The following is a 13574-nucleotide window of genomic DNA, read 5'->3' as shown; positions in this document are numbered from 1 at the left end:
TAAAAAATTAAAAAAATTTTGCATTCTAATATCCAAGGATTCTGTGACAAAATTGCTCTTAGTGAAAGTCCTGCCTAAGTTGTCCGAGAAATTTATGTGAGAGTTCTGTATTAAATTTCAAATTCGGCAGTTTTGATTATCAGCCTTGAAATGTTCAAACATCTAGTTCTACACTCAAAAAAATCCAAACGTCATTGCTACGTGAAAAATCACGTAGATCTTTCCAAATTCATTTTACCTCCACTTCACCTGACTAAGATAAAGATCACTAAACCATTCATAACCACCAAATACTGACTCGGTAATGTTTACTGAGGTTACCTATCGCACTTACGTGGAATTCACGTAGGTGCCTAAGTTCATTTTGACATTTGCATAGTGTACGTACATCGGTGTTGAGCTCAAATCCTAAGATGGCGCCCGCTTGATTTTTGAAGAACTTCAGAAGCTGCTGCTGCTTTAAACATTGTGTAAGATTGATTTCAAGGTAAATATGCTTTGAATACCGAAGAATCCCTGCTTTACTTCATATTTTATACGTGATTTATAACCTCTATCAATTATAGCACGCGAAGGCTACAACAAAGCAGACCAAACTCACAAAATTGGGGACAGGATTCAAAATGCTCAGATTGACAATAAAAATATCACAATCTTTTAAGTTTGTTTACATTGGGAATTAGTTTTCTTCCAAAGCCTATAAGAAATAAGATTGGTCTTTATTACAGTTAAATTTAATGCAAAGCCATCTAGGTCCTATTGAAACGCTTCGTAAAGGCTACCGGAAAATCCACGTAGCTCTTACGTTTAGCGACGGTGGAATGGACGAAGTTCAAAAGTTCATGCGTTCATTCTGGGCTACCTATGATTAACGTAAGAGCTACGTGGAAAGTGCGATGGAAAAAAATCACGTATGTTTTCACGTAACAATGACGTTTGGATTATTTTGAGTGTATAGTTTCTAGAGCAGTAAAGGGGCCAGATATAAGAAGAATCATGAAGCTCTTCGCGGGCCGCACAAAGGCCTGATCTAGCGAATCCGATCCGTTAGTTGGGACAACTGACAGCTGGTGAAAATGTTCCACACTAACCCATCTGGAGAGCAAATCGTCACGAAACGCAAATATAGAGCTTAGTGACATTTGAACACACGTAGACTAGCATACGCTCGTCATACACAGTATGTTTTTGTTTTCCTCAAAGAAACTTGCACACGCTTTCCAGACTCATCAAAATGCATATGGAAATATTACCCAATTTGAAAAATTTACACCCGGATTCTGGGTGTTTTTTGAGACAGAGTGCATATTGTTTTCCTCTAAGGTTCACAACTACATCTACACAAGGGCACCCATACCATTGGGCGTGATAACCACTATATACACGCATTTGTTCTATATATGGAGACTGCAAAGCGACGGTATTCAGACGTCAAAGTCAGTTTGACATTTTCGGTTGTTATTTATTCTATAATTGAAAAATCCTGATTCTCATGTTATGGGTTTGTGTAATACACAAATTTATTATATTATATTTATCCATAATTATTTCCCATATTTTAATAGGGCCTCTCTTAACGAGAGCAGGCCGTTGGTTTGACCACATTTAACACTGAACACTTTTTAATCCCCACTAATTTGCACATCGTCCAGATTAAAAATGGTTCCAAAAGAATAAAATGAAATAGAATGCTGTGGAGCTTAACGCAGAATCGAAACAAAACAGTGAAAGAGGTAACTGGAAACACCGTTCTAGGGTGACTAGAAGTTCAAATCAAACATGAACCCCGACCCGATGGTCTTGGATCGTACAGAGAGTTGAACCTAGACATCATCAACCTTTGATACTCATGCATAGATTTGCGTTTCTCAATTCTTTTGGAACTTGGCAGCCACGTTGGGAAAAATTTCTTTCGATTACATCAAAATACCATTTGGACAGAAATAGTTGTGAAGACTTTATTTTGCTCATAATGCGGAGTAATCGCAGACAATTTACACTATCCTTCCACACTTGCTCGATTCGGGGAGTATCGGCCATCTACAATTGACACATATAGAACTGCCATGGAGCAATACCTAAACACAGAAACCACACAACGACACAATCGCGTACAACCTTAAGCATTTTGGGGGCGTTGCTGTACCGCATGCAAATTAATTCCATCTGCTTTTTTTCTTACGGGGCCGATCTTCCTCTCCGGTATAGGATTGATCATGTTCGTCATTTCTTTGGGGTTGATCGCCTGCTTCACCACTAGACGCGGGAACGAAACCCGAGAGGTTGGGTTTTGCAAAGACCCCTCCCTCGGGAAGTGTGTTTTCCCATGTCCTATCAGAGGAAGCCTTGAATTGTGCATTATACTGGGCTTTGAATGTGTCGCGCATAGCGGTTAAACGATCAGTGACCGGTCCCTTCCAGCCACTTCCACCAGCCGAAGAAGATGATGGTCCATCCGAGGGCTTCAATGGACCACTGGGAACAGGTCGACAGCGGAATCCTAGTCCAGCTCCACCAACATTTAGGTTTTTACCCTTATTGTTATGCTTAAAACGTGAGTTCCTGAACCAAGCACTCTGCATTGCCAGTTTCATCAACTCTTCGGGAACCTCCTGGTTCGCACCCTCCAAGTTACGAACCAAGTGTCCGGCAAATTCTTTATCCTTATCCACCACCAAAGTATAGGCAGTGCCCTTTTCGCCAGCACGACCCGTTCTACCCACTCGATGGGTATGTGTATCGATGTCCCGAGCAATGTCGTAGTTGATCACATTTTTAATGTGAGGAATATCGAGACCACGAGCTGCTACATCAGTGGCCACCATGATTTCAACTTCACGTTTTCGGAAACGGGTGATGACTATGTTACGATCAGCTTGATCCATGTCACCATGCAACAACACTGGATCGTATTCCTTCAGACGGAGATTGTTGGCAACCTGAATAAATCGATATTATGTAAGAATCAAGGTATTACACACTTTAGTTTTCAAAGCTACTCACCTGTTCGGCATCCGCCTTCTTGGTAACAAAAATCAATACTGTTCCCTCGGATAGCAGCTCAACCATCTTTGCCAGAAGCCAGTTCCACTTGTGCGCCGGATTGTTCATCACAATCACATGCTGGGTAATATCCTCATTAGCTTCACCTAAATCTCCATGCATAATTCTCACTGGATCGGTCAGCACATCACGGGCCAACCTTTCGATTCTCTTCTTGAACGTAGCGCTGAAAAGCATCGTCTGCCGATCCGGGCGGACATGATTGCAGATCGAGCGAACCTGTGGTTCAAAACCCAAATTGAACATTTTGTCGGCTTCGTCCAATACCAAATAGGTCACACGCTGCAAGTTGGTAGCCTTCATCTTCACCATGTCAATCATTCGACCAGGAGTGGCCACCACAATCTCCGCACCTTGTTCCAGTGCCTTGCTCTGTTCCCACTTGGATCCACCACCATAACAGCAGCAAACGCTTATGTTATAGATCTTGCCGAACTTTTTAGCTTCTTGGTAGATCTGCAACGATAATTCACGCGTCGGTGCAAGGATTAACCCGATCGGTCCATCGCCGGGTCCCAATTCCTTCTGGTCCATGATGTGAACCAGCATGGGCCATAAAAAGGCCGCTGTCTTTCCGCTACCGGTTTTGGCAATACCAATAATATCACGGCCACTCAACGCAGCCGGTACGCCTTGAGCCTGAATCGGTGTCGGTTGAGTGTACTCTGACTTTCGAATAGCCTTCATCAACTGTTCATCAAATCCAAAATGGGCAAAACTGGTGACCGGTGCCGGCGGAGCCGGGCCACTAACCTTGACGCCCAGTTTGTTCCGCAGTTCGTTGATCTTCGACAAGCTCAGCCCGACTATGTCCTCGTGCGGGTTGTAGAAGTTTTTCTCAAACTTGTCGTAGTCGATCTCGGAGTGGTCAATCGGTGGCAGCGGATCAATCTCGCGCTTCCTCGGCGGCGGAATGGGGTTGCCGTCTTCGTCGTACTCCAGTTCTGCATCGGAACCGTCATCGTGTAAACCGGCCATGGGGTTTTCCTCCATGTAACTAGAATGGGGAGAAATGAGTGACGAATTAGTGAGAGCGGCATGCCACATTGGGCTAGACATTTACTGCCCATGTTCGCATAGTAGACGAGTGACGAAACACAACTACTTTTGCTTATTATTCGTTCTCTGACTCTCAACCAATAAGGAAGTCAATAAAGCCCATTAGTCTTTAACCCTCAAGTTATTTTTTTCACAAAAGTTCAAATTCAAGAAACAGCTAACAGGTTGCCAAAGTTGTATATAACACTGGTTTCATTGATGTTTACATGAAATTTAAAGCACGATTTATCAAACTTTTTTGTAATATCATGCACCAAGCATGCAAAATTGGACTTAAACTTTCTATGTAGGAAAATAAAATTAGGACTTAATCATTGTTTTCAACATGCTTGCAGTACCTATACAATACTCTTCATTTTTCTTATATGGCAAAACACAATACTTTCGGTTCATTCAAATTTTACGTAACGCAAAATTGGTCAATTTTAGACCCCCTCGCACCCCTACGTAACAGCTTTTGTATTGGAAATTTTATTTTTTTGTACGGACCGTAATACTATGTAAGACCCCCTTTTTCCCCCTGTTGCGTTACGTAATATTTGAACGGTCCCTTTTCTGAACCACCAAAAAATTACCATCGAAATTATTATGAACTTTGATTCAAATCGGTCGTTTCGTCGTTCGGTGAGGCTATTCAGTCTATTGCTGAAAAACAAGAGTCAGTACACGCTGAAATCAGAAAGGAACGGGCAAAACAAGGACAGCAAATCGCTCTTCTGTCTAAGCGAATGACCCCATCTTCTCCGTTTTTGCGCGAACCCGGCCCGTCTTTTCAACAACCACCTTCCAAAAGACGGCGTGACGAAGAATTCAACTTTAAACAGGTCGTTACTAAACCTCTGCTCGGCGGAACGAAAGATACAACTTCCACCAGCATACTCACAGTCCCCGAACCGGAAGAATTATTTTGACTGTATCTTTCCCGCGTCCATCCAAATGTTAAGCCAGAAGCAATCGAGGAATTGGCCAAAGTTGCTTTACAATGCGATAAGCCCATCAAAACAATTCCGCTTATAAAACGGGGGACTGATACTAGCCGCTTGAGTTTCATTTCGATCGATTGGAATCGATCTTAAGTTTCGTGATGCTGCACTGAGCCTTGACACTTGGCCCAAAGGAGTTTTGTTCCGAGAATTCGAAGATCAGAGTTCAAAAAACATGTGGTTACCCCGCCTGAATACGCCGACAATCACGGTCTCCCCGGAAATAGGAGCTTCACAGTTCTCCACTCCCACGAGTGTAGTCAACTTAGCGAACTAGATCTGAACAACATGCAACGCAGCAACGTAATTACATCTGTCTCCAAATGCCGTAAACCAGAACGCTTTGCCTGCCGCACTAAGGGAGCTCTTGATCCACTCGACACAGTCGTGCCAGCTTGTTCCTGCCATCGAAGTCGTTCTGGTCCTGTTGTCGAGATCGGTGACGGAGTCTCCCAACCTTCTATCTCAGGCAAGTACGCATGCTTTTGTAGCAATTCTCTGCCTGATTAGCTCCAATATGCCAGTTTTCCTTCTGATCTTGTCGATCTCAATAACATTGATACTGGAACCCTGTATTCCATCCAGCTAAACCCAAACAACCCTACTCCGGCGACAACAGAACATCAAGTAAAACGCAGTTTTACGTCAAGCTCATAACCAGGACGCAGTGCAGCTAGCATTTTGGAAGTCTCTGAATCCTCAAGCTCAGTCCGGCCTTTTCCAGCCAGCGTTCTTCACAGTCGTCCTGGTCCTGTTGCTAGATGTGGTTCAGAGATCTTCCAGTCTGCTCTGCTAGGCAAGTACACTCAAGTTTTCGCTTTCCCGATGCCTGATGCGGTTCCGAATTTCAGTATTTTGGACTCTTCCGACGCTAGTGATGCTTCTTTAACACTTACTCACGGACACCCGGAACGCACCGTACACACTAAGCTCATTTTACCGGAAATCGGTGAATTTCACCGTAATCTCAACAGCTGAACAGTTCGGTGAAATAAAACACCGTATTTCGTCGGAATTTAACGGATTACGGTGATTTTTCACCAAATACTGTAAAAATTAACCGTACTCCGTTAATTAATTTCACCGAACTGTTCAGCTGTTGAGATTTCACAAGAATCCGCAAAATAATTTAAGTGTGTAGAAAGCCATTTGGAAACCTTCAATCCCTCCGACGCAGTCCAGTTCCTTGCCGCCGTCGTTCTCCACAGTCGTTCCGGCCCTGCTGTCGGAAGTGGGGCGAGGGTCTTCCAACCACTTAGGGATCGTTCAAATATTACGTAACGCAACAGGGGAAGGGAGGGGGTCTTCCGTAGTGTTACGATCCATACAAAAATTTAAAAAATTTCATACAAAAGCTGTTACGTGGGGGAGGTAGGGGGTCTAAAAGTATCAAATTTTGTGTTACGTAATATTTGAACCATCCCCTAACAACGGCGATTACTTCACTTATGTTAGCTCTCAATCAATGCCTGATGCACACGTGCCTTCCAGAAATATTGGCGTCTCCAAAGTGTGGCGGAAAGAAGACATCGTTATCTACTATCAGAACGTCGGCGGTATGAACTCGCGCGTAAACGATTACCGAATGGCCGTGTCGGATTCCTGCTTTGACATTATCGTCCTGACAGAAACTTGGCTTGACTCGCGAACGCTATCTAGTCAGGTGTTCGGAACTGATTACGATCGCAATCCCAACAACAGCGGGAAGCTCATTGGAGGCGGCGTACTCGTAGCTGTTCGTTCCAGATTGAAAGCGAATATAATCGAAAAAGAATCGTGGAAATGTCTGGAACAATCGAGTTCGAGTTCGTGATAATAAGCTCATAGAGGCTTACTGACTCAGTAATCACTGCAATGGAAGCCCCCAATCCCGCCAATATTTTCATCTTGGGCGACTTAAATCTACCTGGCATTTCGTGGATATCATCTCACAACGGCTTCCTCTATCCAGACCCTGTACACTCTTCTATACATGATTATGCAGTCAGTCTTCTAGACAGTTATAGCGCAGCCACACTAGCACAAATCAACCACGCGGTCAACGAAAATAATCGTAGTCTTGATCTTTGTTTTGCTTCTGTGCATGACCAAGCTCCATTCATTGGAGCGGCACCCTGTGAGCTTGTAAAAGCAGTACCGCACCACCCTTCGTTGATTATTGCCGTTGAGAATAACCAGGCCCATGATTTCGACAACTGTCCTGCTGATGTGTCATATGACTTTTCTAAGGCGGATCACCGTAGCATAGCAGCTGTATTGGCCGACATCAACTGGGATAACGTTTTCGATCTCAGAGACATTAATACTTCTGCGCAAACTTTTTGTCACATCTTGACATAGGTCATAGACAGACACGTGCCGAAGAAAGTTCTCCATCAGGACTCCCGCCCTCCATGGCAAACTAGCGAATTGCAAAAATTGACATTAGGAGAGCAGCTCTAAGGAGGTATACAAAGTATCGGACACCTCCATTGCGAAGCTACTACCTGAGAGTCAACTACGAGTACCAACGTGTCAGTCACCACTGTTTTTTGCAGTACAAGCGAAGCATAGAACTGAAATTTAACAGCAAACCAAAATCGTTCTGGAAGTACGTAAATGAGCAGCGCAAAGAATAGGACTTTCCTTCTTCGGTGGAATGGAATGCTTACAGGAAATCTGTCAGTTCTTCGCTAGCAAATTTGCCAGCGTATTCAGCGGGGAAAGCATAAGCAATGATCAGGTCATTTGTGCAGCCAACAATGTCCCCATGAATGGCCAAGCTCTGGGGAGTCTCCACCGGCCGCTCAACAACCACTAACCTACTGTGCTTCACCACTTTCATTACCGACAGTATGATCGCTCGAGTGCAGACTGACGCTATATATATATTGACCTCTCGGCCACTTTTGACAAGTTGAATCACGATATTGCTATTGCCAAACTTGACAGATTTGGTGTCTGCGGTAATTTTCTGAGCTGGTTCGGCTCTTACCTAACCAATCGTCAGCTAAGAGTTGTGGTAGGCGATTGCAGTTCTGACAGTTTTCACGCTACATCCAGTATACCACAAGGAAGTTGTGCCTGGGACCACTGATTTTCTGCTTTACTTCAACGACGTTCATCTCGTTATCAAAGGCCCCCGCTTATCGTATGCAGACGACCTGAACATATTTCTACGGATATGCTCTGTTGCCGACTATTTATACCTACGGCAGCAACTCGAACGTTTCGCCAGTTGGTGCTCGTTGAATGGAATGATGGTTAACCCTACCAAGTGCTCCATCATCACGTTTTCCAGAAAAAAGCAATAAATAACGTTCGATTATAGTTTGCTTGGCACGAAAATTGAACGTGTGAATCACATCAAGGATTTGGGCGTGTTCCTTGATTTACAGTTAACGTATAAACAGCATATCTCGTATACTGTCAGTAAAGCGTCAACGACTTTGGGATTCATCTTTAGAATCGCCAAGAATTTCTCCGACATTTACTGTCTAAAATCACTATTGTTCTCTCGTGCGTTCCACGTTGGAATATGGTTCGGCTATTTGGAGTCCTAATTATAATAATGGCGCAGATATGATCGAAACTGCTCAACGCCGATTTCTCCGATTCGCACTCCGTAAGCTACCTTGGAGAGATCCATTCCGCTTGCCGAGCTATGAGAGTCGATGCCGATTGATAGACTTGGACCTCCTTCGGAACAGAAGGGATACAATCAGAGCTTTAACAGAGATCGGTGTGGATGCGGAAAGAAAGAGCTTGTGAAAAAGCAGTGAAAATATAGGAAAAGTGTTGAGAGAAGAATTGAAGTTATTATTTCAAATAGTGTCCTGAAACTTGCTATCCGAATATCCTACAAGTGGGTTGCAGCGAGTGTTCAATAAAGTCGCATCATTGTTCACTTCAATGCCACCCGAGAGATGCTTCGCCGAAGGTTTTTATCATTTTCTGACGAACGAAGAGTTTAGTTTAAGTTTTATATCTTGACTTTTTGTCGTCTGATTGTTTTATATATATTTAAGACATCATTGGGGCTACAATTTGCCTGTTGATGTGTTTCAAATAAATAAATTAATAAATAAGTATTGTTTTACACATGAAGTTTGAATTCTATAGCATATTATGTAAATAAATTGCCATACAAGCTGGAAAACAGGCATGCAATTTGGCTGAAATAGTTTTGCCTTTTCAACAGTCAATAACTAAAAAACTAGACGTGTTATGATGTTTTCGGAAACGGCAATGGGTTCAGCAAGTAAATAAAGGTATTTTGGTGCTTGAGACGTTGACAAGTTTCCATGAAATCAAAACCGATACTCACCGGTAGTAGCTTTCCTCGTCGTCCACGTCGTCAATGTCACCACGGGTCCCCTTCTTGGGGTCAACGTTCGGCTGAGGGATTTTCTTCTTCTCACGTTCCACCTGGGCATTGATGCCGGCCATAAATGCATCCAACGGATCATCCTCGTCATCTTCGTCATCCGATTTAGCCTTCGTCAGGATTTATCGATGTGTTCACAGATGATGATGATGATGATAATGATGATGGCAAGAAGAAAAACGGGGGAACGGGTGCATGTGATGTGTTTCCCAACTCAGGTTTTTGGTTTTGTACGATTTTTTTTAACAAATGGGGAAAGGAGTGGAGTGGTCACTTACTTGCGATCCGCTGGCCGAGGGTGAACCCGGCGCCGGGATATAATCCAACTGCTGTCCCGATTCATCGTCGTCGTCGAAATAGCTGTGGAAATTAAAGTGTTCAATTATGATATGGCTGACAGCAAGTCTATTTTTAGAAACTTAGTCACTATTTGAATTCAAGTCTCTAAAATGTATATTTTTAATTGAAAGAAAGTCTATTTTTTTTTTTCAAACAAACTGGTCCCTGTGGTAGGGTGTCCTTAAGGTGAAACATCTCCGAATCGAAATATGGCCGTCACAATGGACGATTTGTGAACCTACTAACGTTTTAAAAAGGCACTAAACTGGAGGAATAGTTGGCAAACGTTTCTGATCTTCTTATGTTAAGCTTTCTGCTAGTGCACAAGCCGAAATAAAAAGTACACAATTGTTGGATGTTTTGTTCGCGAAATTTGTGCATTTAAAATTTTAAATCAATCAATTTTAGTTTTATTTTATTTTTATTTTTTTTAATTTTAAATCAATCAATTTTATTTTATTTTTTTGAAATTTTAAATCAATCAATCAAGTTGATTTCAAACTGTGCTACCTTAAAAAAAACGTTAACGAATATTATCAAAAACTTTGGATTAAACCATCGTGAATTCTCTATGAATCTTTGGAAATATCCTATAGAAAAATTACGAGAAAGCGGTGGAAGAATCGGGTCCTTCCTTAGCCGAGTGGTTAGAGCCCGTGGCTACAAAGCAAAACCATGCCGAAGGTGTCAGGGTTGGATTCCTTGGTCAGCCCAGGATCTTTTCGAAAAGGAAATTGCCTTGACTCCCCTGGGCATAGAGTATCATCGTTCCTTCCACACGATATGCGAATGCAAAAAGAGAGAGTGTCGTATTTCTCATGTATACCTGAATGAGCTAGTGTGCCATGCGATATTCCATATCGCAGCTCACAGATTATGTGAGACACGAGATGCAGATACGTACAAAATATATCCTAGTGAGCGAGTCTCATGAGACATCTCGTGAGGCTCGTCACATGCGCTTACTAGGAGTACTTTCATGCAGTTATGTTTGCCTATTACAATGACCCCACGGAAGCATACGAATTCGGTCTATGCCTATGCTTCTTCGGTGGCCAGCCCAAGTTTTTCAATTCAGATTCTAGAATCTTAACCGCGTTGAATCACGTCAGTCCTTTGAAACTGCCTACGGGCAGTTTGATCCATAGTTTAATCCCTTTTCCTTGCTTCTTCAACCTTCTCCTGCGAGGCTCAAATGCACTGTCACATTGAGATTTTCTCATGAGACGGCGCGTGAGCCAGTGCAGATGTGATCGTTTGAGCTAGTACATTGCTACATGAGATCTAGAAAAATGTGTCTCACCATAGCACGTGCTCAAGCGCGCGGTTATTTTTGTGCGCTCATGGCAAGCTGATCTCAAGCTCTTGATGTGAGGCGCGTATACATGATGTCTGGCAAAAATGGCAACTTTGGCAAAGAAAGCTCTCAGTTAATAACTGTGGAAGTGGTCATAAGAACACTAAGCTGAGGAGCAGGCTCTTTCCCAGTAAGGACTTTATGTCAAGAACGAGAGGAGTTAGTGGAAAACTCTTTGAGGGAAATTCCTGGGATAGTATCTGTGAAAACTTTCATAATAACCCTAACTATAACTACTTGGGCATTTCCATGATTCACTTTGGCATGGGGGGTTTTTGTCGGCCGAATTGTCTAAAACTTTGCAATAAGAAGCACTTCTGTACGGCGCATATTGTGGCCAAACATGAGCTCTGTAGCTTCCTGCCCAAATGAATCAAAAGTGCCAAGAATAGGATCCGGCTCCCTAGAAGGAATTTATGGAGCAAATTTTAGAAAAAAATGCTCTTAGCATTACTTGAAAAATCTCACAAGGAAATTTTTGACCGAATTCCTGGGGAATTTTTTGAAAAATCCCTGGTGTAAATAAATTAGAAGAATTACTGGAGTAGACACCAGTAGAAGACTTTTGCAGCATAATTCACTGCAATTATTATTATTTATCTTTATTTGAGTGGCTTTTCGCGCTTGGCGAGTTCGTCCCTAGACTGCAATTAGAAAAAGAAAAAAAATAAGTGACTTAAGAGACCATTTTGGCTAAAAAGAGACTGGGGGTCTTTCAATAAAATAAGACTTTTTACACTTCCATTTAACAGCGTTAAGTTTAAATGAAATAAATAGTGATCGTCTCTAAAAAGAGACCTGCTACCAGCCCTGTATTCAGGAACATACTCATCCTCGGTTTTCCCACGCCTCTTGCCGAGTGAATATTGGGAAGCCGGATTGGCGTAGGCCGCGATCGCATCCATGGTGTGATAGCCGTGCTTGGAAACCCCACTGGCCGCTTGCTGTTGATGCTGATGGTGGAATTTCGGTGGGGGATGCCCGTGGCCACGGCCGGTCAGGGAACTGGGTGGCGGAACGGCATTTAGTGAGAAACTTTTCTGCTGCTGCGCTTGTTGTTGCCCGGGACGAAGCGCTCCCGAAAGCTGCCCCGGACGGCGCATCGAAAAACTGAAATTTCCACGATTGCCACTCATGACTACGGGTCGACGCGAAGCAATCACTCACAATGCGACGGATTTTGACGATTTTATGCACAAATTGAAGGGATTTTACGATATTTTCGTGAAATCAATAAACTTTTGGTTTGGCGTTGGGAAGATTTTTTCCGATTTTTCTCTTGTTTTGACAGCTAAAGGGGTTCAGTTCAAGCTGTTTGTGCCCAAAACCGATTACACTGAATCAAAACATAATCTTCGAATTCTGACAAGTACACGCAAAAAATGTGCGGTAAAAACTACCATTTTAGGGGGTTTACTTAAACGCTCGCAATATTTTCAGTAGACCAGAAATACGCTTGATTTTACCATGTCTATATTCGAAACCAGATAGATGGAAATAAGTTTTGTCAAACGTACCAGTGTGGTGTGATATTATGCATGGCGCTAAAAATTCTCGCGCCGACTATCTTAAAAAACGTTTGTAGATCGCCGCAGGTACTTCAAACCGTTTTGGTGTCTTCTGCGCGATCATGCCTTGGACAATCAGGAATAATCGCACACAAGGCACCAAAACGATTTGAAGTACGTGCGACGATCTATACGCATTTTAAGAAGTTTTCAAGATCGCCGTCGCGATAAATAATCGCGCAATGCACAGTATACCGGATGTACCATAAACATAAGCTGTGTTCAACGAGCTGCTCGAACTTGGTTGCAACCACTTGCGAGTCAGCTTTTGGTGTTCATTGAGCCACTCCAACCTACTTCGAGTCGCTCGGGTTTGTGTTCATTGAGCCGAGTCCAACCAACTCCGAGTCGCTCGAAACAGGTTGGAAGCTAGAGTCCGAGCTAGTTCAACCAGCTCGCAGTAGCTCGTGTTTTTGACGTTTAAAAACGTAAACATTGAGAAAAAAAAGCAAAATTCCGAAGCGATACGGATTGTTAGGTGCGCGAATTTTTTTTTTCACGTGGAATTCCGGTAAATTAGTAAAAAGAGTAAAAAGAGCGTTCATTGAGAAAGCAGCTTGGAGTTGCTAGAAGTAGCTTTGACAGTTATTTGTTGACAAAAAATACGAGCTAGTACAACCAACCCCGAGCAAGTTCGATCAAAGTCATTGAACACAGCTATAGTAATTTGTTCTGAAAATCCGTAGATATTTTAAGAGTGGGCGTAGTCTGCTGTAATTATTAATTTATTTTATCTTCATTAAGGATACTCTGCTGTAATTATTTTACTATTACAGATTTTTTTTCCCGTGTGATCAGCTCACACTAAAGAGACTGAAATGTTTACAAAGAGACGAAAT

At 42.8% G+C, this 13574-nt stretch overlaps 1 protein-coding gene across 1 annotated transcript; it reads right to left on the bottom strand.

Annotated features, from left to right (window-relative positions):
• Positions 1 to 1932: 1932 nt before the first annotated feature.
• LOC5569796 (ATP-dependent RNA helicase DDX42) lies at positions 1933 to 12468 on the bottom strand. The gene is made up of 5 exons (XM_001652960.2): positions 11996 to 12468; positions 9750 to 9831; positions 9412 to 9581; positions 3004 to 4060; positions 1933 to 2939 (listed from the first exon to the last, which is right to left on the bottom strand). Exons 1-5 carry the CDS (start codon positions 12301 to 12303, stop codon positions 2157 to 2159), a joined length of 2400 nt encoding a protein of 799 aa, XP_001653010.1. The 5' UTR covers positions 12304 to 12468; the 3' UTR covers positions 1933 to 2156.
• Between the last annotated feature and the right edge of the window lie 1106 nt (positions 12469 to 13574).

The sequence above is a fragment of the Aedes aegypti genome, chromosome 3, assembly GCF_002204515.2.
Source record: "Aedes aegypti strain LVP_AGWG chromosome 3, AaegL5.0 Primary Assembly, whole genome shotgun sequence".
NCBI classification, from domain to species: Eukaryota; Metazoa; Arthropoda; class Insecta; order Diptera; family Culicidae; genus Aedes; species Aedes aegypti.
This window is presented reverse-complemented; position numbering and strand designations above follow the sequence as displayed.